This window comes from Haliotis asinina, chromosome 5 (genome assembly GCF_037392515.1).
Source record: "Haliotis asinina isolate JCU_RB_2024 chromosome 5, JCU_Hal_asi_v2, whole genome shotgun sequence".
Taxonomy (NCBI): Eukaryota; Metazoa; Mollusca; class Gastropoda; order Lepetellida; family Haliotidae; genus Haliotis; species Haliotis asinina.
The window spans coordinates 58,677,788-58,703,590 of NC_090284.1; the positions used below are offsets into that span (position 1 = coordinate 58,677,788).

At 36.2% G+C, this 25,803-nt stretch overlaps 1 protein-coding gene across 3 annotated transcripts in view; it reads left to right on the forward strand.

The window, feature by feature from the left end:
- LOC137284942 (ubiquitin-conjugating enzyme E2-17 kDa) overlaps positions 1 to 23,681 on the forward strand; it is a 29,826-nt gene extending 6,145 nt beyond the window's left edge. Inside the window, exons 3-6 of one of the 3 annotated variants that reach the window (XM_067817023.1) lie at positions 2,184 to 2,215; positions 4,236 to 4,313; positions 6,182 to 6,287; positions 10,842 to 11,983. In XM_067817023.1, the coding sequence (XP_067673124.1) occupies positions 2,184 to 2,215; positions 4,236 to 4,313; positions 6,182 to 6,287; positions 10,842 to 10,981 (356 nt within the window). In that variant the 3' untranslated portion in view covers positions 10,982 to 11,983. Of the gene's footprint in view, positions 1 to 2,183; positions 2,216 to 4,235; positions 4,314 to 6,181; positions 6,288 to 10,841; positions 11,984 to 16,672; positions 18,018 to 20,579 lie in introns of those variants that run through there. The other 2 variants (XM_067817024.1, XM_067817025.1) reach the window with 2 other exon arrangements.
- The last annotated feature ends 2,122 nt before the right edge of the window (positions 23,682 to 25,803 follow it).

The window sequence follows — 25,803 nt, forward strand, 5'->3', positions numbered from 1 at the left end:
CTATTATGCATAACAGTATTCAACATGGCCATGCCCATGTTAAGCTTTTAGATACACTGCCAGTGATAAACAGTTTGACAGGGTCCAAAAATAGATTTTGAATCATTGAGTTGGTCGTATTCATGACATTATGTATTAAATGAATCGTATTATTTGTATGAGTTTAGTCATTCTGCTAAGGCACATTGGAAATGTTCCATCCACACCATTTCACTATTTATTGTGCCATGTCATTCCTAATAGCTCTGTTTTTATCTTGGTTTCTGCTTACTTTGCTCAGTGAAAGTCTCCATCATGTATATTGGCTGTTTGAGCTTTTCATAGAGCCTGGTTTGTGGTCGAACTGTTCTGTACGTTTGACCTGGATCAGTCTGAACAAGATTGGTGGCCATTTTGGTTTGTTGGTGCTTGTTCCGTCATCTGGTGTCAGATCTTGAAACATTGAACAGCAACTGATGCCAATGTTTTCAGCATGCCAAAAGCCTACTGATACTCCATATTGCTAGTGTAAACACATACAGTTGGTGAAATGAAGTTGGTAACAAGTGAATGATAAACAGCGTCGGGAATTTACCATGAGTCCTGTATTTGTGGGTCTCCGGTACTCATACTCTTAATTTTCAGGGGTCCTGTGTTACAAAATGGAGGTCTCAGGCACTTAAATATTTTTATTGAGACTCTTTTATAATATTGTTGCAGTTCAGTTACTGTTACTGTATTGTGTATCATGGTCATCACATTAATAAAACTGCAAATGATCTAATTTAGCTTGTAGCAGAGTCAGTGAAAACTTACTGTTACCTGCTAACTTGATCAACATTTTAAGAAAAGTATTTTGACTTTTTCTGCATCCCTGTGGATGTGCTAAGTAATCTAATTTGTTGCGTCTGTTGTCAATTTTGTATTGTGTATAGGATGCAGGAATCTTATCCTGTAAACCCTGGAGTCAGTATGACTGACTGAAATACTGGTCCACAGTGATTGATGAATCTTCCTTGAAAGTGTCAAAATCAAGAATTGAAGAATATGTAGGGCATATATAGAATGTATATTTGTGCAGCTCATGCAAACTATCAAATATTTTTTTATGTTAAGTTTCAGAAAGTGTTCTTAAATATCATATTTTTTTCGAAAATTCAACTTGTTCTTATTATTGGTGTTAACATCTATGTTTTATGGATAATCCTGTGTACTTTGTTTGAAGAGTGTCAGATAATGTTAGAGTTCTGAGTAACAATTCAGTTGGTAGTTCACAAATTGTTGTTAACTCCCTTAATGTCTTTTAATAATTTTACTTGAATTGCTGTTAAAGATGGCTTTGTATTTTAATCTGATGATGTTGTGGAGCTAGTTTATAACATGTGGCATGAAGTTAGAAACAGATGTGTACCAGATTTTTCCTTTTTAAATCAATCACCACAGCAGAAATCTTGTATTTGGGATGCTTATGTTTTAGATTTTAGAAATACAGGTTGGCATATTCTAAAGGCAATGAAATTAACTGACTGTAAAAGTCCTGTTCCTGCACTTGTCAAACTTGACCGGTTTTTTGGTAAACAACGAGGTGTTAGACAACGTACAGTATCTGAAATGTACCTTTTGTGTGTTTTCAAATCTCATCATGTTCTTTAAAGAGTGACAGGAACTTTAATGCTCTTTGTTAGGTTAGACTATTTTGTTGCATTAAAGATCTTGATGATTGATCAGTTAGTCTACTTGTTTCACTTTTTTTAAAGGAAGTACAAGAATGAGAAGTAGAGGTAGTGATTTGTCAATGGAAAGTGTGTAGTGAGAACTGTTAGAAGTGACTGTTAACAGCCAAGCAAAGCAAACTTAGTTCTAGGGTGGAAACTTTGCTTAACTAGCTTAGCATGGGAAACAACTATTCCTGCATATTTCTACTCATAAATTGAAAGTCATAATTGTTCAAACCTAAGCTTTCTTCACTAACTGTTGAAAGGTGTTTTACAAGTTTCCAGCTATGGATTACTGTTGAGAATCAAAGACTGCACATTTAGAAGTTTATTAAGATAGTATCATCACAGCATGATTTTTCTTTTCAATTTTTTCAACTTTATGATCTATCTAAGTCAGTATGTCTGATACTAACAGTCTTAATTACGTCTTTTTTGACATCAGATCTGTAAATCATTTGTTTACACAATGTTTGATTTTTTTTGCAGTATTCCACTGGCAAGCAACAATAATGGGTCCGGTAAGTGAATTTTGTTGGCTGATCTTGTTATTAACCCTTGTTCACCTTGGTTATATGGGCTGTACATAATCCTGGAGCTATAAACATATGAATTGACAGACTAACACTTTTCTTCATTTTTGGGCAATACAAGAATTTGTCCTGTTTGTCCTTATGTTCTTTAGAAAGGGTTGGTATTTCAGTTTGTTATGATTGTGATTGCATATGTGACATAACCTTCTTGTCAGTGGATAGGCTGAGATCATTGACCTTGAGATTGCCATTACTCCTTTCATTTCCTGCATCAATTAATATTTCATTTGTAAGTTTTCCCAACTATCGATCTAACAGAACAATAAATGTGAAATTGAAATTGAAATATGGATATTTTGTATGCTATTATCTACATAAGCAAACATTGCCTGAAGGCCCGATGTCTGTGAAAATGTGGGATTTCATAAAAAAATCATGACAAGATATCTGCAAGTGTCATTGATTTAATTAAACCGTTTGCATATCAAATATGCTTGTTTTCAAAACAACCTTTGAATGAATATATGCAGTTATCTGGGTACCAAGCTCATATTCTATCTGAAACCCTGGATCCATTTTGAGCACTTTATGTTACGGAACTAGCTGGCTAGAATGACTGATAATGGGATATATTGTTGATATGAAAACTTTGAAAAATTATCGAAAGGAATAATGTGTTAAGTATAAAAGCGTATGTACACTTTTGTGACAAAAACAAGTTATACTTTCTTGCACATATAGGACTTCATTCGCGGTCTGCTTCTAAGTTATGATGCTGTTGTATTAGTACTACCTTCGAAACATGTCACCACTCAACTGTGATGTGAAATATATCTATTTTTGCAGCCTTTTGGGGGGCATTTTTGACCTATCAATATTCAATAAATAATTATCTGTGACTAATCGATATCCGGCCCTAGGTTTAACAACACCCTGGTTTTTTTGGTTGTTTTTTTTGTGTGTTTTTTTTTGTGTTTTTTTTTCACAAGATTGTTTTTGTACCTTTAGTCTGTTGGTGATCAATTCAGTATGAATCCACTAAGGAATTATAGTCATGATCTAGATGATTTTGATCAGCAATGTGACCCAAACTAACACATAAAGTTGTCGCAATCCAATTGATGGTTGGAAAATTAACCCACACAACAGCAGTGGAGTAAAAACATGTACTGAATGCTGTTATTGTTATTTAGAAACCTTATTCCAGGTGTTTATTATCTGTGCATATATAACATGACTAACAAATCATTCACCAAACACTCACGTTACACAGCGTATTTTGCTTCCCATTTACAGAATGCCTACAGTGGTGTTTTGGGTCGATGTTAAGACTGGAAATGGATGTGTACTATTAAACAGGATACAAACTTTTGCCCACTCTTATGAACTTGGTGTCCGTGTTGGAATTTTATATTGTTACATTATCTACATTTTCTCTAACTTCAGTCACTCATGTATTGTTCACATTACATATGTGTTTATATTTACTGCTATATATCAAGGAAAATTGACTTAGTGCCTGGGAGACCAGTGAAGGTCCCAGGGTTGAATAGGCCTTCAGAAACCTATGCTTGCCATAAAAGGTGACTATGCTTGTCATGAGAGGCGACTAACGGGATCAGGTGGTCAGACTCACCGACTTGGTTGACACATGTCATCGGTTCCCAATTGTGCAGATTGAAGCTCACGTTGTTGATCACTGCATTGTCTGGTCCGGACTTAATTATTCGCTGACCATATGGCTGGAATATTGCTGAGTGTGGCATAAAACTAAAGTCACTCACTCACTCACTCACTCACTCACGCCTGGGACAGGGAAATGGGTAAGATATTCCATTTGTTTTTTAGTCTTATTGTTGTAAGTTCTGAAATATTCTTTCTGTCATTGAGGCCAAATGCTTGGCTCAGTCAGGTTTGGATATGTGACTGATTTCATAAGGTAAATGTTAACATTTGCATTTCCAATTTTGTGATTGACTGTAATGTTTTGATTTTCTATCTCCTTCAGACTGACAGTCCTTATCAAGGGGGGGTGTTTTTCCTAACCATACACTTTCCAACAGATTACCCTTTCAAACCCCCAAAGGTAAGTACAGGTTTGTTGGAGAAGGCAGACCACTGTTCCCATTTTGCACTGAAAGTTGTCTCTCAGTCCTGGAACCATATTATTTTCCCAACAGCCAAGCCATCCCTGCATTTCTGAAGCCCTAAATGAAGAAAGTCTAGATTTTCCCAGGTTCAATCTCAGGGTCTCCTTTTCAAATTAAATGTGTTTACTTGTGGCAGTCATGTTATTCTGTGTAATTAAAAAGGATGTTCAAGTGACATTTTTTAAATTTATTTTTGAAGAATTTTAATGTAGTACACAAATTATCGCATTATTAACAGCTGTCGTCACTAGCATGAGCTCATGTCATGGATCATCATCTGTAAAAATTGTTAGTGAAGACTGGCTTTGTTTTCAAGGCCTTAGGTTGCTGTGCAATTTCAAGGAAAGTTGAATCGATGATCCAGTTCCCAGAGATATCTGACAATATTTTCAGATGTTACTGTACCCTTAGGCTTCAGTAAAGTAGTAAAGATGTGTGATATTGCTTCACTCCGAGCATCCTCCAACATCAAGTTGCCCTGCTGTGATACATGAATTTTGTCGAAAATAATCTTTAAACCAAATTCATTTCTTAAATTTCTTTGATTGGCATTTTTAGAGTGAGATAAGCACAAAGTTTATGGATGAACAACTTTAATAAGGAAGTTGTCCGTCCATTAACGTTTTCCATATCTCACTTCTGAACAGTACTGATAGTGATATTTAAACTGAATTACTTCAGGCTCCATGAAAGGTTATTCATCTGGAAACAACCTACCTGAAGACAGACCCAGTGCTTAAATATGTAATGCAATCTTTCATTGATTGTTAGCAAAGTTCAAGGCTTCCATAGTCCAGTAGATCCAGGATGTGTTACTTCACAAAAGCAGTTCAGAGTTATAACTGATACAAGATAAATGCCTTGGATTCTGTATATTGGTAACGTTAAGCATTATACTGATCGGGTGACATCACTCACATGAATTAAGAAGTCAACTTTGCTTGGATCTTGGGCTATAATAGAGAGCAGAATTTATGGAATTCAAAATTATATTGCTTAAGACTGATGATTACATGATTAATCAGTTATGTGGGCATAATGGGTTCCTGCAGTCAGTGTGACCATTAGAATGGAGAAGGATGTACTTACATGTCAAGTTTTCTGTCCCTGCACGGTGAAATAAAAAAACATCTGGGTGTGTCTATTTCAACAAGATTATGCAGATATACATAGTGTTTGTATAGTTATTAACCCTTATACTTCCATACATGTGAAAGCAGTAATGAAGTAAATTCTCATTTGTATCTCTTGTTCAGTACTTTAAGTTGATAAAAGAAAATGAAGTATGTTTATTAGTTGAAATAAATTTATGTACAGAATGGATTGGGTTCAGTCTCCTCTTGCCTTTCCTTCCTTTCTCTTTTCTTATCCCTTGTCTTCTTAGCTTTGTACTGTTCTGTTCTCCCCACTCTTCTAAAATCTTCATCAATTACTTGTTGCTATGAGTGTATCAGCCAAGACCCATGGAGGTCTGGCGATAGAGCTTTCAGGATTGGCTGGACAAGTTAGCTGACTATGTTGACACATATCATCGGTTCCCAGTTGTGCATGCTGTTGATCACTGGATTTTCTGGTCCAGACTTGATTATTTCGAGACTGCCACCATATTGCTGGAATATTGCTGAGTGTGACATAAAATAAGCTCACTCAGTCACTCACTCACCACCTCTTCAAAGTGGCACAACTAGAGGTGTTGGGTGTTCTCCCCTGTTACATATTCAAAGCAATAAGGAGTATTGCATATGATACTGTGATATTTGAATAAGACAAGTACGTGATTCCCCTTGTTTGTCCATTTTTTTAGGTGGCGTTCACAACGAAAATCTATCATCCGAACATCAACAGCAATGGCAGTATCTGTTTGGATATACTCAGGTCACAGTGGTCGCCAGCTCTCACTATCTCAAAAGGTAATATTCCATGTTGTTGTAGTTGATGGATAGGGGCTCTCCTGTTTGTTCCAGAAAACACTAATGACTGGAATAAGGAATCAGTACATGCACTACCAAGTTGCATTCTTTGCTGGGGTCAGCTTGTTGTGGGTTTGAACCCCAGACAATGCCTTATTGTGATCCCTAATGTTAGTGGTTGATGGGTTTCTTCACAGTGCTAAATGTTTCTAGCCTACCACGTATCCTTCAGAAATGAAGCTGATGTGTGTGTGTGTCATGTTTGAACCCAAATCGCTCCTGATCATATGTTTGAGTAGCTGCAAGCCTGATGTATTGTAAAGCTGTCTTCACAGATTGTAGTGAATGCCTTTGTAATGAAGTCTTTGGATTGATGCTAACAGCTTGCCTGCTCCAGACCCAGGTTTTTTTTCAAGGTCACTGATATTGCTGGGCACAGTGTGCAACATTCAGTTACGCTTTCAAGATCACTCATATTGCTGGGCACAGGGATGTTACGTTCAGCCCGATTCTTTTCCTTTTTGTATTTATTTGTATGAACAAAATAGCAAAATATGATTCTTGGGAGAGAATCTAGTAGGTTATTAAGGTCTCATATGTATAGTTCATTGTATGAACATATTGTACCAAAGACAAAAGTTTTCTCTTTTGCTATTGAATGGTATTGTCAGGTTCATAACAGAAGGCTTTGATTTCTTCAGATGAAACAAATATTTGCCTTGCAAAACATAGAGGTTTCATCTTAAGCCCATCTTCAATGTAAGCTCATCTTCCAATTTTGGTTCTGGCATTTAGTCTTACCTAACTTTATGGTGTCGCACATGTGAACTGATTTTATTGTATTCTAAAAACTGGGGTAAATAGAACTTAAGAGAAAATAACGCTACTCTCTCTTCAAATCAGTTTGAGATGATGCACACATGCACTGATTTAGTCAGTAAACTAGTTTCTGAACACTTTGATGGAAGTATCTGTGTATCAACAAATATCAGTCAGCTTCCAATCAGTCAATCCAGGCTGGCCATTCAGTATTCATCCTTTGAGGTCTGATGGAATGACCAAGCTTGTTGACTTTGTCGATGCCTGTCATTGTATGTCAGTTGCAGAAGTCATTGCTCATAATGTCAATCACAAAATTTTCTGGTGAAGACTTAATTATTTGCCGACTGCTGTCAAATAGCTAAAATATTGCCAACTGCAGCATTAGACAAGAAGGGAACTAGTCAGTTTAACATCATCTAGGCATTGCTTTGGTGGGACACATAGGTGAGTTATGATTATAAGTCTTCATGCATCACTAAGAGAGATATTTATGCTTTGCAGCTTGACCTAATCAGTCCTTATACTTGGCTAGCTAGTATTACCTTGATACATCATGAAACATCTGTGAAATTAGTTGGCACAATATTTGTTGAAAGAGCATTTGAGAACTAAATGTGTTGGTTCATTTACAGAAACTGGTTGATAGCAATTTCATGTCAGAAGAACTTTATAGAACAGGGATAACTCACTAAGAAATTACAAACTATCTGATTGTGATGCACACTGTATTGTATGTCAAGAATTGCAGTATGCTACTTGTGTGGTGTGTCAGGCATATTGTTATAAAATGGGGATGTTTGACTTCAATGTATGCCCAGTGTTTACTATTGGTTTCAAAGTGTGAATTGAAGGTTAGAATAGATCTAGGGCTGCAACGACTTGCCCAGATTTAATTTGATTTTCAATATTGGAACCTTGATAAGATCATTATTTATTCAATTCAGCTGGATTCTTGATACATCAGGTTTTATTAACTCTGTGTCAAAGTTTTTGTTGGGAAATTCATCGTCAACTTTGAGATGTCATGTAAAAATTGTCTTGTATAATTAGCCTGGTGTCAACCAAGCACATTTCGCCTTATCTCGACACTGCTTGAGTTGGCATCAAAATTACTTTCTGGCTTTGTGTAAAGAATTTAAATAGGTTTTCAATTATCAAATCAGAATAGTGAGTATGGATATTGAAAATCGTAAGTAAGGTGTCAGATTTGATGAATCCAACCGAATCACTGCAGCCAAGAATATGTCCTGACCAGTCTGTGTTGGTTGTTAGAACGATGGTTGGTAAGGCTGAGTAGCTGGGATAATTGAATGTTGTATTACCCTAGTGGTGTTGATCACTGCTTACACTATCAATCACATGATTGTCTGGTCCACAGTTGCTTAAACATCACCATCATATAGCTAGAATATTGCTTAGTTATTATATTACATTACTCAATAACTGCCACATGCTAATGTAGAAAGATATGAAATACTGTCAGAAACCATCATACAGCTAGAATTTTGCTCAAGTTTTATATTACTCAGTAATTGCCACATGCTGATCATGATATCATGAAATACTGTCGGAAAATTTAGTGTTTAAAGTCCATTTGAGTGAAAGTCTCTCCAGTGAATTGCATTTTAACTAAAAAACATAATTGAAAGTGACTCAAACTAAATGACAAAGCAATAACAAAATGTAAAAGTTGTTTGACAAACCCTCATTTATTTTCATTTAATTCTGTAAGATTTGTGACATGGGTGTAGCAACAGCTCAGGTAACAACCAGGTAAGCGAGATGCATGAGCAAATTTGTCATGTGACGATTTATCCTACTGATCATGTGATTGATTCATCTCACACAGTGAAGTTTACTGCTGATGTTAAAGCTTTAATTTACAAGGTCTATGACTTTTAAGTCTGAAACTCAACTTGGCACACCATTTTATGCTTTTGATAAACTTCTTAAACGTACATCTTGTGCTGTTGGGGATTCCAGAGCAGCAATTGAAAACATTATTAAAACAATGACAGATTCCATCTTCAAACACGAGTGTACAGGAGGAGGGCATATCAAAATCCATGAAATTGAAAAACTTGATTTGTTTCAAAACTAACTTGTACAGAACACAATCCAAAGTTTATATAGCAAGAACAGACAATTATCATTAGGCATATTGCAAGAAGAAATGGAAACTCAACATTCCCTCTCAATATCCAAGTACCAACTTTTAAAACTGCTTCATCAGTTCGGATTTTGGTATACCAAAGTTAGCAGGGAAGTGAGATTTCTTTTTGAAAGATCAGATATTGTGCAAATGAAAGATAATTATTTATGCACCATACATCAGAAGAGGGAAGAGGGGTTTGAACCTGGTTAAATTGATGAAACATGGGCGATTGCAAGCCACACTGAAGAAATGCAGTGGGTCCCTAGCACTGAAGAGGCATGTTCCAGAGGAATGCCAATAAACAAACGACAGCGACTCATAGTGCTTCATGCAGGTTGTAAATCTGGGATTTTTACCTGGGTGTTCTCTTGTGTTTAGGGCTAAAGCCAAAGACAACCAAGATTACCACACCAAAATGAATGGACAGGTTTTTATGGAATGGGTACCAAAACAACTGGTACTGGCATTGCCATCAAAGAGCTTAATTGTCATGGACATTGCTCCCTATCATAGTGTCCTGGATCACAGAAGAGCGCTTTTGTACAAAATTGACCGGTATCTGAAATCACAAGTTCATGATGTCTTAAGTGTGCCTCCTTATCATTGCGATTTGAACTTGATTTAATTGATCTGGGCTATCATCAACTCTGACATTGCCTGGAATACCATGTTTAAAATGACATTCAAAATCTAGTCCACGAATCCATAGCTAAGATTTCACAAGACACATGGAAAAAATCAGTTGAAAAGTTGAAAATGCTGTGGGGCATCAGTACTGGCTTCAACAAGGTTTACAACAGGCGACTATCAGCCCTGTTTTCATACGAGTACACTCTGACAACTCTCAAAGCAGGAACAACATGCCTGATTCAGAAGGACAGTGTGACTCTTGATATCATTCCATACCAATGAAATCAACATTGCTCATGCCGCTTGCTTACCTGGCTGTTACCAGAGCTGTTGCTACACCCATGTCACAAATCTTGCAGTATCGAATGAAAGTAATGATGGTTTGTTTAACAACTTTTGTATTTTGTTGACAAAAAGTATAACAAAATTCTGTAGAGTTGGTGTGTTTTTCCTATCAACTTTATCGTTAGTTTGAGTCATTTATGATTCCTTGTTTTTGAGATAGAGTGCAATTCACTCAAATGGACTGTAGATGATCACAGATATCAAGGTGTGACAGCACAGGTATCATGTTTGACTAAAACTGTTCTTAACACTTGTTGGCCAAATGATCTAATGTCGGTAACTGTGTTGTCTTCAAAGATGAGTGCCAATATTCACCATTTTGATATGTCTCTGGTCTGTAGCCAATTTTTAGAGAGCCAGTCGTGCATGCACACACACACAAGCACAGTGTAGGCCATATTGTGGCTGGAATATTGCTGAGGTTTTGAATCACCAAAACACTTTTCATAGAAGTGTGAGTTGCATACAAGTTTGAGGAACTTCACTAGATTCTGAATTCTGGGCCTGTTGCCATGGGTGCAGATTGTTCCCAGCATTCCTACTTGTTGTTGAACTATGTACCACCATCATTTTTCTATTGAAAATAACTTTCTTTATTCCAGTGCTTTTATCAATCACTTCACTTCTGACCGATCCGAACCCAGACGATCCGCTAGTTCCTGATATAGCTCGCTTGTACAAAACAGACAAGAAAAAATACAATAAACTTGCAAAGGACTGGACCCAAAAATATGCATCATAATCGTTACATGTCTGAGGAGAGAGAAGAAATGTTTCCCGGGATAGTCATTTCTATTAAGTTGCCAGTTAACCAGTTGTTAGGGTTGAAACATGTCACTTGTGGCCTATACACATTGTTTATCTAAGGAAGTAAGAACTTTAGTTTATTGAGAATATATGATGTTTCTTAACAAGTTTTCTTCACTTCAAAGACAAATTATCCAAATGCTATTCACACTAACTGAACCTGGACTTGGAAGTTTTTGGTTTTGTGTATTTGGTTGTGTTGGTTCAAATGTCCAGACTGCTATATTTATCATCTCTCTTGTTAAATACGTAGTTGAAGTTAATCAGCTATCCATTTGTTCATGGACTCTCGTTTATCAGGCAAGACTAGGAGAATTGGTCCCATAGACTTCAGCACCTGTTAGTTCCTTACAAGGCTTTTCAGTTATGATTAGCAATCAAACCTATTTTGTGTCACTTTCAAGCATCCCTTAATTTGGGGCAAAAGATCCAGAAATGGACAAATCAGATAATGTGAAGAAATGGGTTCTGTTGAATTGAAAATAAGCTTGTTTTGAATTCTATTTTGCTTGTATTTGTGAAAACTTCCATTGCCAAGCAAATAAGTAATAAGTGAATTGTACAAACCTGTTTCACTTATTTCTGTGCAACTTTTAGTCTGCTTAATAGAGATAAGAGGAGAAGAATAAGAAATTATTCAGAGGTTGGAATGTTGAGAAGATTAAAAAGATAACCTTTTGAGTACATACATTTCTGTTGCATATTTATTTTCTCACAACTTGAAATACCAAAGTTATTTTTCCGAATGATGGTTTTCATGAACTGATTATGTCAGTATAGATATTTAATGTCAGTATTACTGACAAGTGTCTGCAGTTAACAGAGTGAGTTGTTATGATTTGCCACTTTGTATTGATATGTGCATCTCTACATCACACAGTCAATTTTCCATAACAGAATTTGTACCCTTGGTATTTCAATAAAGCTGGAAGAAATATTTCTGGGTTCGTCGGTTTTGATTTGAAGACAAACAACAATCTTTTCATGGAAAACATTGAGAAAGAGATTGCATACAGTGATACGAACAGGTGTGGGTGAAAGTGTTTATATATGATGGAACCCAAATAAAAAATCAGAAATGCAAAGCTGAGTTTGTGCCATTGCATAAATTGACTAAGTATTGATTTAGGGGTATAACGCTCAGCAAAATGTTTGAATATTGTTTCAACAACGAAAAACTTGGACAGAAAGTCACACAGGGAGATTTTTGTGCTACATCTTTGCAATACAGGGATTTATCAAGAATTCCATACTAAGTTCCCTTTTTAAGATAAATATTGATATTTTCGTGAAATTTGTCAGCAAAATACAAGTCACCACTACATGGGTTATTACTAGGTAACATTGATTAGGAAAGGACATTCATATTTGGGAGCTCGGAGAAAGTATGTGTAAATCCTGGGTGTGTCCATACAGTGAAAGTGTGGCATATTTCGCATACATGGAGCTACTTTGACATTGTAGGCCAAGGGCCAGTTTGAAAGTGTTGGCAATATGATAACAAGTACTTCTTGTGAGGGTAATTTTTGTGTGTGGAATGGTACGCAAGTGTTGAATATTTAATGTAGTGCAAGGAATGCCTCCTCCAAGATGGATCTGAGAACAACAAAGTTTGAAGGACCTTCAACGATAAGAATTTATTCCCATTGTCGAACATTAACATGGGAAGATGTACATTGTATCTGATGTACATCAGAGAAAACACAAGACACACACATTAACACTTCTACTGACAAATTATGTCGCTGGACACTGGCTTCACTTAAGTAAAAGAAAAAGCTCTTTATGTATGCAACTTATATAGCAGTGATTCAGCCTTTTGATGTGACTGTCTTTTTCCTTATGTTCTGCTGGAAACCCTTTGATTCAGATGCTTTTTGTGTCTGTAACATGAAATGGACCACCATGGTTACAAATGTATAGATATGGCAGAAATTGTAAATAATCAGATCAGCATGCTGATCTTGGTTTTGAAATGTCATGGTCATGGTTCATTTTGTAAATATGATCCAAAATTTGAGTTGTGGTATGAACTTAAAATGGTACAGGATATGTCATGTTATTGACAAGTTATGTTTGTACTGTAAAACAGCTGATTTTATATGTTTCGATCATGACTCTGGATTTTAAATGGTAGTCAAAGGGAAATAACTGTTCTTGTTATAGTTACCTGCCCTTTTATACCTTACAAGTTGGCATCAGACAGTAGTTGTTTTTTCTCTCAATTGTTTTAAAGACATGTCACATGACATGATGGATTGTAAAGCCTGCATTTGTTTTTTAGTATGCCCCCTCAATAATATGTATCTTATTATTTTTTTTCAATTTTAGTGCCATTAGAACTTGCATAAATTTTATTGAAAAATCTCTCTGAATATAGTGTTGTAGGAGAGGTTACGTTATCCATTTCTCCTCAAAAACCACTTGATGGAATTCATTTAGATTAAACGTGCGGTTTATAGGGACTGTAAAGGTGTGCATCTCATATTTGTGATTTTGTACTTTATATATAGTTTTTCAATTTTAATGCCATTTTTGAACTTACCAAACTTTGTTTAATTTCAATCTGAATAAAGTGTTATAGTGTACGAAGACTATCCAATTCTCCACAAAAGCACCTCAACAGAATTGATTGAGCTTCGACATGTGTTTCATTGAGACTCTAAATGTGGTGTATCTCATACCTTGTTCATCCAGTTTCTAAATTTTGTCACTTCTACAGATGTTTTCACTTCATTGAATTTAGTTCTATTCATCATGTCCGTACCAAACGAGGGGATGTACTTTGTCCACTTATCCTCAAAACCTCTGCACAAAACTCGTTTAGCTTACATATGTCTTTATAGAGACTCAAATGGTGTGCATCTCACATTTTGTTTTTGTATTTTATAGTGGTTTTTCTTTTGTGTTTAGAGAAATTATGTGGAATTTCTCTCTGATGAAGGTGATTTAGGGAACTAAGCCTCTTCACTTCTCCACAAGAACTGCTCAACAGAATTGATTAAGCTTATTCATGTTTTTCACTGGGACTCGAGAGGTCTTATGGTTGCATAGATGTATATTGAACTTGTTCAGTAGAAAATAATCACCAGAGCACACTCAGTGTGGGGAACACTTCCTACAGCAGCGCAGGCATCAGTGTCCCTAGACACAATTTTTTCTTGTTTCTTTTACATCTGAAAACAAATGGAATATTTCCTCATATATCTTATGAGACAGGTAACAAACATTGTAGATTATGGTTTTATAATGGTGATTATGTTCCTTCAGAGGAAACAAAGAGTATTTTTCATTATCACAGAAAATAAAACTGATGCATCATGACCTTAATTTTGCTAAAAACAACAATGTCTGGTTATGAATCTTGTTTAAAGTTAGTTCAACACGTTTTATGTGATAAACAAACATCTGCTGAAATTGATGCCAATTTTGGCCAGTCTGAGTAAACTTAGTCTCAGTGTATTTTGTTACACTCCACCACTGAGTCTTAACAAAACCTAGTAGAAGGTCGCGTCAGGTAACCTTTGAGCAACCAGTGACCATCCAATCAAACGCTAGATGGTTAAATAGATTTAACCAATCAGACAACGGCTACTATTTAGGGATAGAATGGACTTTCAGAATATTCATTTTGCTGACACAGATCTCTCCACAAACAAAAATCCGCATATAACATTATTATTTGACCTGCAATATATATGCTGTGGGGTTTCTGTTGACATGGTTACCATAAGCTAATATTCCAGCAAGATGACATCCTTGAATGTTTGCCAAACACACCAATTTCAGTGACTGTTTACTCACCGTTGTCATGGTTGTACGTACGCCGTGTGCATCACCCGTAAGCGAGTGCACGCTAAATAGCATTTGGAATCTTTCGGGTATGAACCTTTTCGAGGTAAAAAGTTCAAAATGAATGCACATATGTCCACTTTTGCGATTTTGTAAGCTGTGTTCTGAATGGTCAGTCTCAAAGGTTACCTGACACTACCTCCCTTAAGGTTTTATTAGACTCTGTAGTGGAGTGTAACAAAAAGTACTGAGGATAAGTTTACTTAGACCGCAATTTTAGACTTCCTGTATTCAGGGTTTGGCACAAATTGCTAACTATCTTGATTTGTTAGTGGAAATATGTCAGTTCGGTATGAGGAATAGCAGAGAGACACAACACTATTTCCTGTTCTTGGAACCTTGTAAGATGGGGAGCGATTCTTTTATTACTTGACGAGTTTTAGAGTGAAAAAAAGTACAAACTTTTTTTGCACTTACTTGGTTAACACCTATTTTTCTTAAACTCCAGGGTCAATCGTTTAGATGAACAAACACTCAAAACTAATATATCAATGTAGATTTAACGTTTTGAATATTGAATTGAATTTTGAATTTTGAAGCAGTGCAAACTATGGGAAAATGATGCAAGACAGTGTTTTCAGTTTTAAGAGTTACTTCCCTTCCATAACTCTTTTACAAATGTATTTTCTAGGGGTTTTATGTATTTGTGACAAATCATTAACAGGTTGTAAATTCAAGGACAGTTATTTAAGTTCTATCGTGATGTCACCATGGTAGAGGCAGGTACCTGAGAGTGCTTATTTGTGATTATTTCTTCACAAACTATTCAGTGTGAAGATGATATACTAATGTGCTTGTTATATGAGACAAACCATGAAAGAAAAAAATAGGAAGGATGCATATTAAGAAAACTGAAATGACTGAAATTCAGCAAAGGGCTTGATGCCAGTTTATTACACCATTTCTTCCAAGAATTAAAGAAAAGTGGACATGCTACATAAATTCCTTCTTGTGCTGCAAGTATGTGAGAGCTTTGTACTGCTGCCTCAGCACAATAAAATCATGTCCTTCAAATTACACGGATATAAAGTTGTTTATTGTCATTGACAAATACCCTACAAGGGTTTACTGTGTGGTGCCCATTTCTGGTGTCTGTTGCCGTTGTATTGCTGGAATATAGCTAAAGGCGGCATAATACTAAAGTCACTCACTAACTCATTCTCTCATGGACAAGTGATGTGTGCATCAACAGTACTAGATTGGTAACCATTTTTGTGACTCAGAATGATAGCCATAATTTATTATAGATCTTGGCTGTTCAGTTCTTGTAATTAGATAGTAAAAAAGTAGTGTAAATAAGGTTTAGAAGTGATTTATTCAAAGTTTGGACAAATGAGGGTTAGACCCCCCAAAATGGGAATTAACTTTTTACACATGCTTTTGATGTATGTAACTGAAAATATTAGGTTCCATATTTCAATAAGAAATTGCTCTGGTGCGTGTTTCATATTGTTAAATTAAGTCAATTAAGTGTATTGACAAATTTTGCCCTCTTCAGTCAGACTTGCATGTCAGCAATAAGCTTCAGACATGTTAAATTACCAGTGCTGTGCCAAATAACCAAGGAAGTTAACATATATATATCTCTTGATTCCTGTTCCATGCGGTGATGTTTGTCTCGTGTGGGAGTACCTGTTCTAACAGCTCCATGCAGGCTATTTTTAGTGTTCAAGTACTGTTGTTGCAATGCCCATAAAAGTCATTGAGTGTTTTCTATGCATAGGCAAATTCACTGCATTCTTCCACTGAAGTATTGTATTTTCTTTTTTTCCAGTCCTTTTATCAATCTGTTCCCTTCTCTGTGACCCGAACCCAGATGACCCACTTGTTCCTGATATAGCACGAATGTTCAAAACGGACAGAAACAAATATGATGAATTAGCAAAGGAATGGACAAAGAAGTATGCAATGTGAATTCCTCGATGACTGAGGAAGAACATACCCCTGAATTGCAGAGCACAGCTGTTTGAAACAGACTGTGAATGGAGTGTATCTTCTGTCACAGGCTTTATTGACCTTGCAAACAGAACTTATCCATGCGTTAGTTCTGATAGAGGATTTCATATGCCACAGATAGTCTGGTAAAGAGGCCTAAAAATGTATAAGTTCAAACATTCTAAATTTCTAAAAATGTATAAGTTCAAACATTCTTAATTTCTACATGGAATGGCCTGTTTTGGTATTGTCCCTTTAAGTAATGTGTCAGTATCGAAATTAAGACAATTGGAAAAGTTCTCTACCTCTCCTGGTCAGTGAAGACATTTGTACAATTCAATATCACCAAGTGTTAGGCTGTTTGAGACTGTAATTTATTGTATGTTTTATCTTTGTGTGAATTAAAACTATTGTGATTAAACTTATTTGATTGAGAGTTGGGGGATTTTTTGCTTGGAAATTTGAATGATCTAGTCGGGAAGCCTCATGTTGTCACTGATGAAAGCAAGGGAGGATAACTCATTGCTTTTCTCTGTGTGTGTCAGAATAGATGCAATCCATTCTATTTGATACTGTATCTGTGAACCATGTGTGATAAATATTTAGTTCCATCATCTTATTTGTACTTTTCTGTAACATTGGTCACATGCTTACTGATAGTTATACGGTTCTTGTGTTCAAACTATCAGTAACAGTCAATCTGTTACTGATACTGCATATCGCCACCTCAACTCTTTGTATATTTCAGATGTCTCCAAAATGGAGGAAATTGAAATGATAAATAGGTCAGTCAGGTTTTATGTCTCATCCTCGTTTTTAAAAAGACTTCTGTACTTCAGGTCAAAGTGACTTGCAGTCAGTGCTAAGGTTACCATGTTCTTGGTATGATCAAAAAGAGTTTATCTTTGGTGAAAAATGCATAAACTTTTAACAGAAACAGCAATAATTGCCTAGATTTGAAATCATAACTGATGCATCTGTCATGGAATGAAATAATTTTGCAAGGTTATATCAAAGTTTTTTATGGATCTGCAAAACTTACATGCAGCATTGCCATATACCTGATGGTAAATTTGGTAGTCAACAAGGAAATGTGACTGATCCTCCTCAATATTACTAGGTCTAGTGTGTCTAAATATATAAATTTTGACTCTTGGTGAATAAACAGTTTACTGTAAATGACATCGGTGACCTTGTGTCCTAATTGTTGCTCATAATAAAACTAGCACATGCCACAAACCATGTGCAAGATGAGCAGTGAGCATGAAATCTTACAAGGTAACCAGAAAGTACAATGATTAATTTTTAAATTTCTTCCGATTTGACTGGAGTGGAAACAGTATCTGATAAGGCCAGTAATTTTGTGTAAGTAGGGCTGTAGATGTTGAAGGTAATTTGAAACACAACAAGTCATTTTTCAACCATTTGTTCTCTCATTTGACCAAATAGCATACCTGGTTCTGAACAGTCATAACATTGTAGTTTTGGAAACTTTGATAGCATGTTTTGAGTGTAGTCTTTCATATTACAGAAATAGGACATGATGGTTACCGTGTATTTTTTTCACTCCTTAGTTTCATGGGAACTGATCTTGTGGTCTCTTGTGAATATGATATCTTTGAAAAATCCTGATATCTTTCAAAGCTGCTACCAGCTCTGTGTTCAATTGTTGCTCACAGAAGCTGGTTTAAAGTCTGTTAGTGGGCTAAGGTGGGGCCCAAGTTTTACACATTACAGTTGCTTTGCTCAGAGATGCCAACCTCTACAGTTTTATCGTAGTCGCTACGAATTTCAAACTTCAAACGATGCCAATATGATTCCACTAGATATCCTACAAAATTTGAATAAAATGCATTAAAATTCGGATTTGGGTACCAAAACACTTTGTCACATAATGTAGGCTAATTACTGTGAAGATGTTTGCCGTGTAATGGACCTGAACATTTGTTTCTGAGAAATGTGACTGGTGACCTTGGACTGAAGAAAGTGAATATGTTCCACATGCTGGGTATAATGTTCCTAAAACTGCATGGCTTTATGTATATAGTGTTTGATCATGGCACATGTACGTTGTCATCATCTATTTGAATGGTCGAGTTCCTACGTGGAATATTGCATCAAAGCTTGCCTTCAATGATGCCAGTAGCATGTTTTGTGATCAACAGTTGTCTTGACTCTGGTATAGTACCATCACTGCTTTCAACATGCTATCATGGCCCCATGACACAAGATACCTTCTGGTTTGCCTTCTTTCTGAAATACTGGAGAAATAGCTCTTGAAGCAACTCAATCAACGTATCTAAAAATAATAGCAAAGAACCTTTTCAATCTGCCAAGAGAAAATCCTGTTCAACAGAAACTGTTCGACTGAGGGTGTACTATGACATCCTATCTTTGGACAAACAGGAAGTTATTTTGTTGGTTCTGTCTGCTGCTTTCGACTCTCTTGCTCACTGCATTTTGCTATCCAGCCTCAAGCATATCTTTGTCATAGGTTTGACACAGTTCAAACATGGTTGGAATCTTACCTTGACAAGAAATCTTTGAGCCAACAGATTGACAGTTTGTTCTGATCCTAAAGACCTGAAGTGTGGAGTCTCACAAGGAAACTGAGCCTCTTTCTGATGCACATTTAGCATCCTTGACATTTAATTCATCAGCATTCACTCAAATAACTTCCGCAGTTGTACAGCAGGCATATCGGGATCCAGACTGGAGTTGACCAATTCATCTGTACATCATTTGCATTCAGGAATGGATGTCAGTTTAACAGTAATAAATAAAACCCAAGTTTACAGTCATAGGAACTCAGTCTCTGAGTAGATTCCGCCGATCAACTAACTCCAGTTTTGTGTACTCTTTACAAAAGTCAACGTTAACTAGCCAGGCTTTTTAGATGTGGCTCCAGCTGAAACAGCTGCCCATCATCTCGTAAATCTCCATGGAGTCCTTCCATTGTGACTTGATGTCCTATCACCTCAATCAGTAACTCTGGGTTTTTTTTCATTTTAAACTTTATGAAGCACTGCTGAGCTGTACAGATGCATTATTACTATCATTCTTTGAAGATGGAACTTGTGCTATCATGGATGGATCTTGTTGAGTCTGTTGTTTTGCTGAGTGTCTTGAGATATATGTATACATATGGGGACTGTCATTTAGGATATCCTGTATGTATTTCTTCACATGGCTACATTTAGGAACTTGTGATTGACACATTTGAAGCTAATCTTAATTCTGCAGCTTACTTGGTCAGATGAATTGTCTTATGTGAAAGTAGTTCAGCAAGAATGCAACCCTTGAAACTGAATTATTTGCAAGCAAATATTTTGATGAAGGTGGATAACTTGAATTTTCATCCTTTCAAAGATAATGAATAGCAGACAATGATTTTGATGCTGACAGTTGCCCAAAGTAAATGTTTAAGCTTTCAGGAAAGCTAAGGTGAAGTGGTGCCATTTCTAATATTCCTGATTAATCCCCAAAGGAGCAGGCAGGCAGTCATGAGCAGTGTCCCTTCAGTCTATTCTTGTAATGGCTTTTGGCTCTGATACATTGATTGGTAAACAAGATTTCATTCCAATCTCACCAAAATGAACTTCATTTCGCTGGTGCATTTTCGTTAAACTCATAGTTTTGGAATTGCTCTTTGGCTCATTGGTAACTCTATACGAATACTAATCATTGCAAGTTCTGACATGTCAACTCATTTTCTTTAGTACTAAAGCTTATTTTCTTCATTCCAGTGCTTTTGTCTATCTGTTCCCTTCTGTGTGACCCGAACCCAGATGACCCACTTGTTCCAGAAATAGCACGAATGTTCAAATCAGACCAACCAAAGTATCTTGCAACGGCAAGGGAATGGACAAAGAAGTATGCCATGTGAAATGTTAGGCGGTTATGGAGAGGACACAATTTACCATAACAACTGCATCTGCGATAGGAGTAAAATGTCATCAGTCATGGACATTTTGTAGCACTGCAAATCTTTGGAGTAAACCTCTCTTGGACTTGGCATCTCTTGACTAATATGAGAATATCCTTTGCATTGAAATTTCTACCCACTCCTTCTCAGAGAGGCTTGTTCTTGGTGAGAACTCTTCCATTTTGTTGGTCATTTGTTTGATAGTATCATATTCATTTATAGATTTGTGAAAATGGACAAAATTCTTGGCTCATCTTTGAATTAAATTTTTAAAGAAAAGATCACACCTATGTTACACTTATTTGAAATATTGGCATGTTTGTTACTGGCTAACAATATAAATATCCCTCAATTTAATGTATTATTACATAATTCTGCCATCAGCCAAAGTGCTATCAATCTATGCTATAGTGCTATTACGGTGAATTTAAATTGTTCGTCGGTTGGCCCAATGAGACAGCCTTTTTGATTGATTGTGTATTTATTAGTCAGTGTCATGTCAAAATTAACTTAATTGTTTACTTTATTTTCTACTGTGTTCTTTGTGCACCCATAATCCTCTTAATGTCAGTGAAATTAAGTTTAGAAACACATTTGCAACATCCTTAAGTTAAATAATTAACGATCATCTACAGCATCTTTGATCCATGGTTCCAAAGGAGAGAAGACAAATTTGTGTCCATGTGATGCTACAGCAGAGAGTCAAACTTACGTTGACTTAATGACTGTCACTCAGAGAGACAAGAAAGAAGGGAAAAGTAGAATAGAGAACTAATGTTAAGGACCTGGATGGCGTGATCAGTTGGTTGGAATGAGGTGTGTTTTTCGGCTTTGGAGTTGGATCTTTGTATTTCAAGCTGTGATGACACGTATCTATTACATCTTGAAAAGAATGTTTGACAGGTGGAAGATTGCGATTTAAAAACACATTAATTCAGCTGAAATTGGTTTTGAATACTACATTTCAACTGTCAGTAACCATTTTAACCGGTTTCACTTTGAAAGTGCATTCATGTGTAAGGGACATGATGTAATATGTTTCAGCTCAAAAGAGCTTTACTATTCTGAGCAAATGTCTCTCCCTGTTTGTCCTTGCTTGTCTTCATCAGTGTCATTTCTGATATGTGGGAAATGTTAAAACATTTTCATGTCTACCGACAGTGACATAAACGTAAGTCATTGTCAGTATGTCAGGACTTTAGTGCGTTGAAAACAAATGAACGGAGAATATGTTGATGTTAGTAATGTCATCCAATCTGGAATCAATTAATGGTTGAAGCTGCTTTGTGGTAGTGACTCCAAGGTTTCCAGAACTGTTTCCAAGCAAAATTACCATGCAAATTTAGTTGAATTATATAAAAAAAATAGCACACGTTTTGCCAATGTTACCTTCAGCTTTGAATTGAACACAGTTCAAAAGTGTGACCCTTCAACAAGCCTCTTCTTCCAGAAATCGAAAATACTTTGGTATTGTAAAAATCCAATCACAATTTAATCTCATGTAAAGGACATAAGTAAGACCTGTGCAGGTCAATATTGTGCGCACTTTTACCTCTTGTCTGAATTATTGCTAGCTGCAAAACAAAGTCAGTTGCAGTTTAAGTCTTTTATGATGTAACCTGTGTGATAGAAATTGCTGACTTTTACTCAGTTCAGTGCATGTTTTTCACCTGTAAAGTTTTAAGTAATTTCTTAATGCTGTCTTAAAAGAAAAACTTTGTTTCTTTATTATAAGGTTTATAAATGATTTGGTGAGAAACATTGCCATGACTGCCCTTATCAGCATATATGCAAAATCTGGTTTCCTTTTCATCAACAAAAGTTAATGTTTTTTACAGAAAATGTCTTGTGAAAATATGAACAGGTGAGGTACACTTCTGTGGCACTGCTTGTAATTGTGCCTTTGAAAGAGTACATCAGTGTCTCTGCCTTTCAGAATCACCATCATGTTAGTGTTTAAAGAGACATAATATGCGAACAGAATGTAACTCTTTATTATGCTCAATTACATGCACATTCTCTTCCCACAGACTTACTCAAATCATCTCTCCCTACGTAACCTCTGTTCTAATACAGCCCTTTCATCGTGCAAGTGTTCAGGATTCGTGATTGGTTGCAATCAGAATTAGTTGTTCAATCAGCAACGTTGTTTCAGAAGTTATCATTGGCAAAGCCTCCATAATTTTCATATGCTTCAGGAAAACCAAAGCCTATTCCCCTGCCCGATATGCAGCTGTTTCTTCTTGACAGAACTCAGTCATGTAATGGCAGATCAATCGTCTCCATCGCCTTTGTTGACAGCTTACAAGCTAGTCATATGAAATGTCTTGCATGTCACATCAACATATGTCATTGGCAGAGGAGGGATATTTGTGGCCCCACTTTATATTTCTAGTTTCTTATTTTCACATAAACATGAAGTCTATCCTTCCGAAACTGACCAACTAACCCCATGGCAGCTGCTACATTGGATCTAACTCTATGTAACACATGTTCTGATCGGCTAGAAAGAATGGAAATAATTTGGGTTGTGACTTTTTGCTTCCAGGTGACTTTACAAGAACCGTCAAATATGGTCATATTAGAACAGAGGTTACATGGGAAGATATGACTTAAGTAACCTCTGTGGGAAGAGAATGATGCATACAATGATCCAAAGGTTTTTTCATTCAGGTATTTGACTGTAATTATTTGTCTGTGCAGCTTGGTAAAATGGTTACAGACAGTGCCATCCTTTCTCTGCATGTCACCACCACCACATTTAGTTAAGTGTGGCAAGATTTATGACATGCTTCTGGTTAGAATGAACTAAACTTGTTTTGTATGAAGATAGAAGTATACCCTGATAAATCCATTTGGCCATATGTACAGTTGGGGGGGTTGTGTATGAAAACATTTATATTGCAATAAAAGTGTAAATTTCTTTTATGCCTTTTTGTCTTGATTTGAAATTTCTTATTTTTTGGGTGTATTTTGTTTTTGGTACTGTTGTTATTGTTTGAGTTAATGCTTATAAAAGTAATGACTTACATCAAATTTAGTGTCCAAAAGAGATTGAACTTATGTTAAAGTTTGGTTTTCCATACTGTTCTTGTATTTTGAGGTAGTGCAAGACATTTGAAATTTCTCCATAACTGTCAAATGGTATACAAGTTGTCTTTTTCCCTTTTTGAAATTCGAAAGTGATCATCTCAAGTGCTACAAAACTAATGGAATCAGTTCCCATTCTGTTGAGCAGCCTGGACCAATTGTCAGAATATGGTTGGAAGGGAGGTAACTCTGACAGGAAGCACAGTAGGAAGGGGATGTTAAAAATGACTGCATTGTAAAATTACATCTTTTAGCCTAAAAAGAGGTTAGCACTAAACAAATTCTAGTAATAATTGACTTTTTTTCTAATCTGCATATTACACCAGATCGCCACACAGTTTGAATGTTACTGATTATACCTTGTTTGACTGCCAATTCGGATGCATGATGATATGTTCATTTGAAGGGTGAACAACTTGTCCAGCATAACAAGAGTTTGAATTATTTTTGGATAAATATAATTGTCATTTTGGGGCCAAGAAAGACATGACAACACGGGCTTTAGTGATCAGTTCAATTTTTAAAGTGGATTGGTCACATAAGATTCCCCATTTATGGCAACTGCAGCTTACAGTTTACCAAATAATTCTATACAATCAACTTTTATTAAATCATAGCTGAATAATTTGTTTAATGCACTCAGGTGGTAAAAAATTATATCTTATCAATTTAGTTAGTACAGCCAAACTGTTAACAAATTTATTCAACCAATACATTCAATACAAAGTGCAATAAAAATTCTAATTCACTAATTCAATAAGTACTCTGAAACTGTTGAAAGTACAGCTGATTTACATGTTGTAAGCGTTTAAGTCAGTTTCATGAGTAAGGATAGTTGGAGACACAACAGTTACTGAAGTAGCCAAGGGGTTACAGCATTTACTTGTCACACAGAAGATGTTGGTGCAATTCCCCACATGGGTACATTGTGTGAAGCCCGTTTCTGGTGTCCTCTGCTGTGATATTGCTGGAATAGCGACTTGAAACCAAACTCAGTTTCACTCGCACCAGGACAAGAACTGTTGGTAGACTTGTCATATGTAAGCACACAAGTGGTAAGACACCATTCAGGATTGTTGCATAATAATTATAATAACAAGTAGGATTGCCCTCTGAGCAATACTGATGGTCTTCAGACTTCTTCCATGGCTTCCTTTGCTTGCAGTTTCTTTGGACACCAACTGGACCGTCCATTACAGTGTCTTGGCACTAATTCATTGTTGCTGATGAACACAAAATTCACAAACTGTAGAAAAGCAAACAGGAAGGCATGATCAAATATGGAAAGATTACATCCTAACGTTTACAGAATGCTAATTGTTTCGACTGTAGACCTAAGAACAATGACACTATGGCCTGTGAAAGAACTGTGAAAGACTATTTCCTTGGTCACTGGAAAAGCAGCAAGTGTGCACCGTTGCTAGATTCCTTCAGTTGTCACCATGACAAAATGCGAAAATCAGAATGTCCCTCCCTCCTTGTGTCGTGATTTGGGCATAATTACTTAAACATATTGTGAAACAAATATGCTCTCCGTTCAATTATCTACAGTACCTTCAAAAGTCAAATCCATTTTGCTTTCGCGGAGCTATATATTTATGAAGCCTAAAAAAATGTGTTTTGACAAAATTGACCAACTTCTGTGGACGATAACTCCGAAACTATTCAGGATATCAACATGTCTTTAACAAGTTTAAGTAGCCAGGAGCGTGGGCTTTAGAATGATGCATCAAACGCATTGGTACTTTTTGCAGTTCAGGAGGAGAAGATTCTGACACATTAGTACTATTTGCCGTTCAGTAGGAGAAGATTCTTAAACAGACACAGTCAAAATGTGCAGAAATGTGAAAAATTGTAAAGTTTGTGTTTGTGTCGCAATTGTGATGAAAGTATTGATTTTTCCATAAACAATGTGAAGCATACATGTTTCCCTCCTTTTAATTATCAACAGTTTG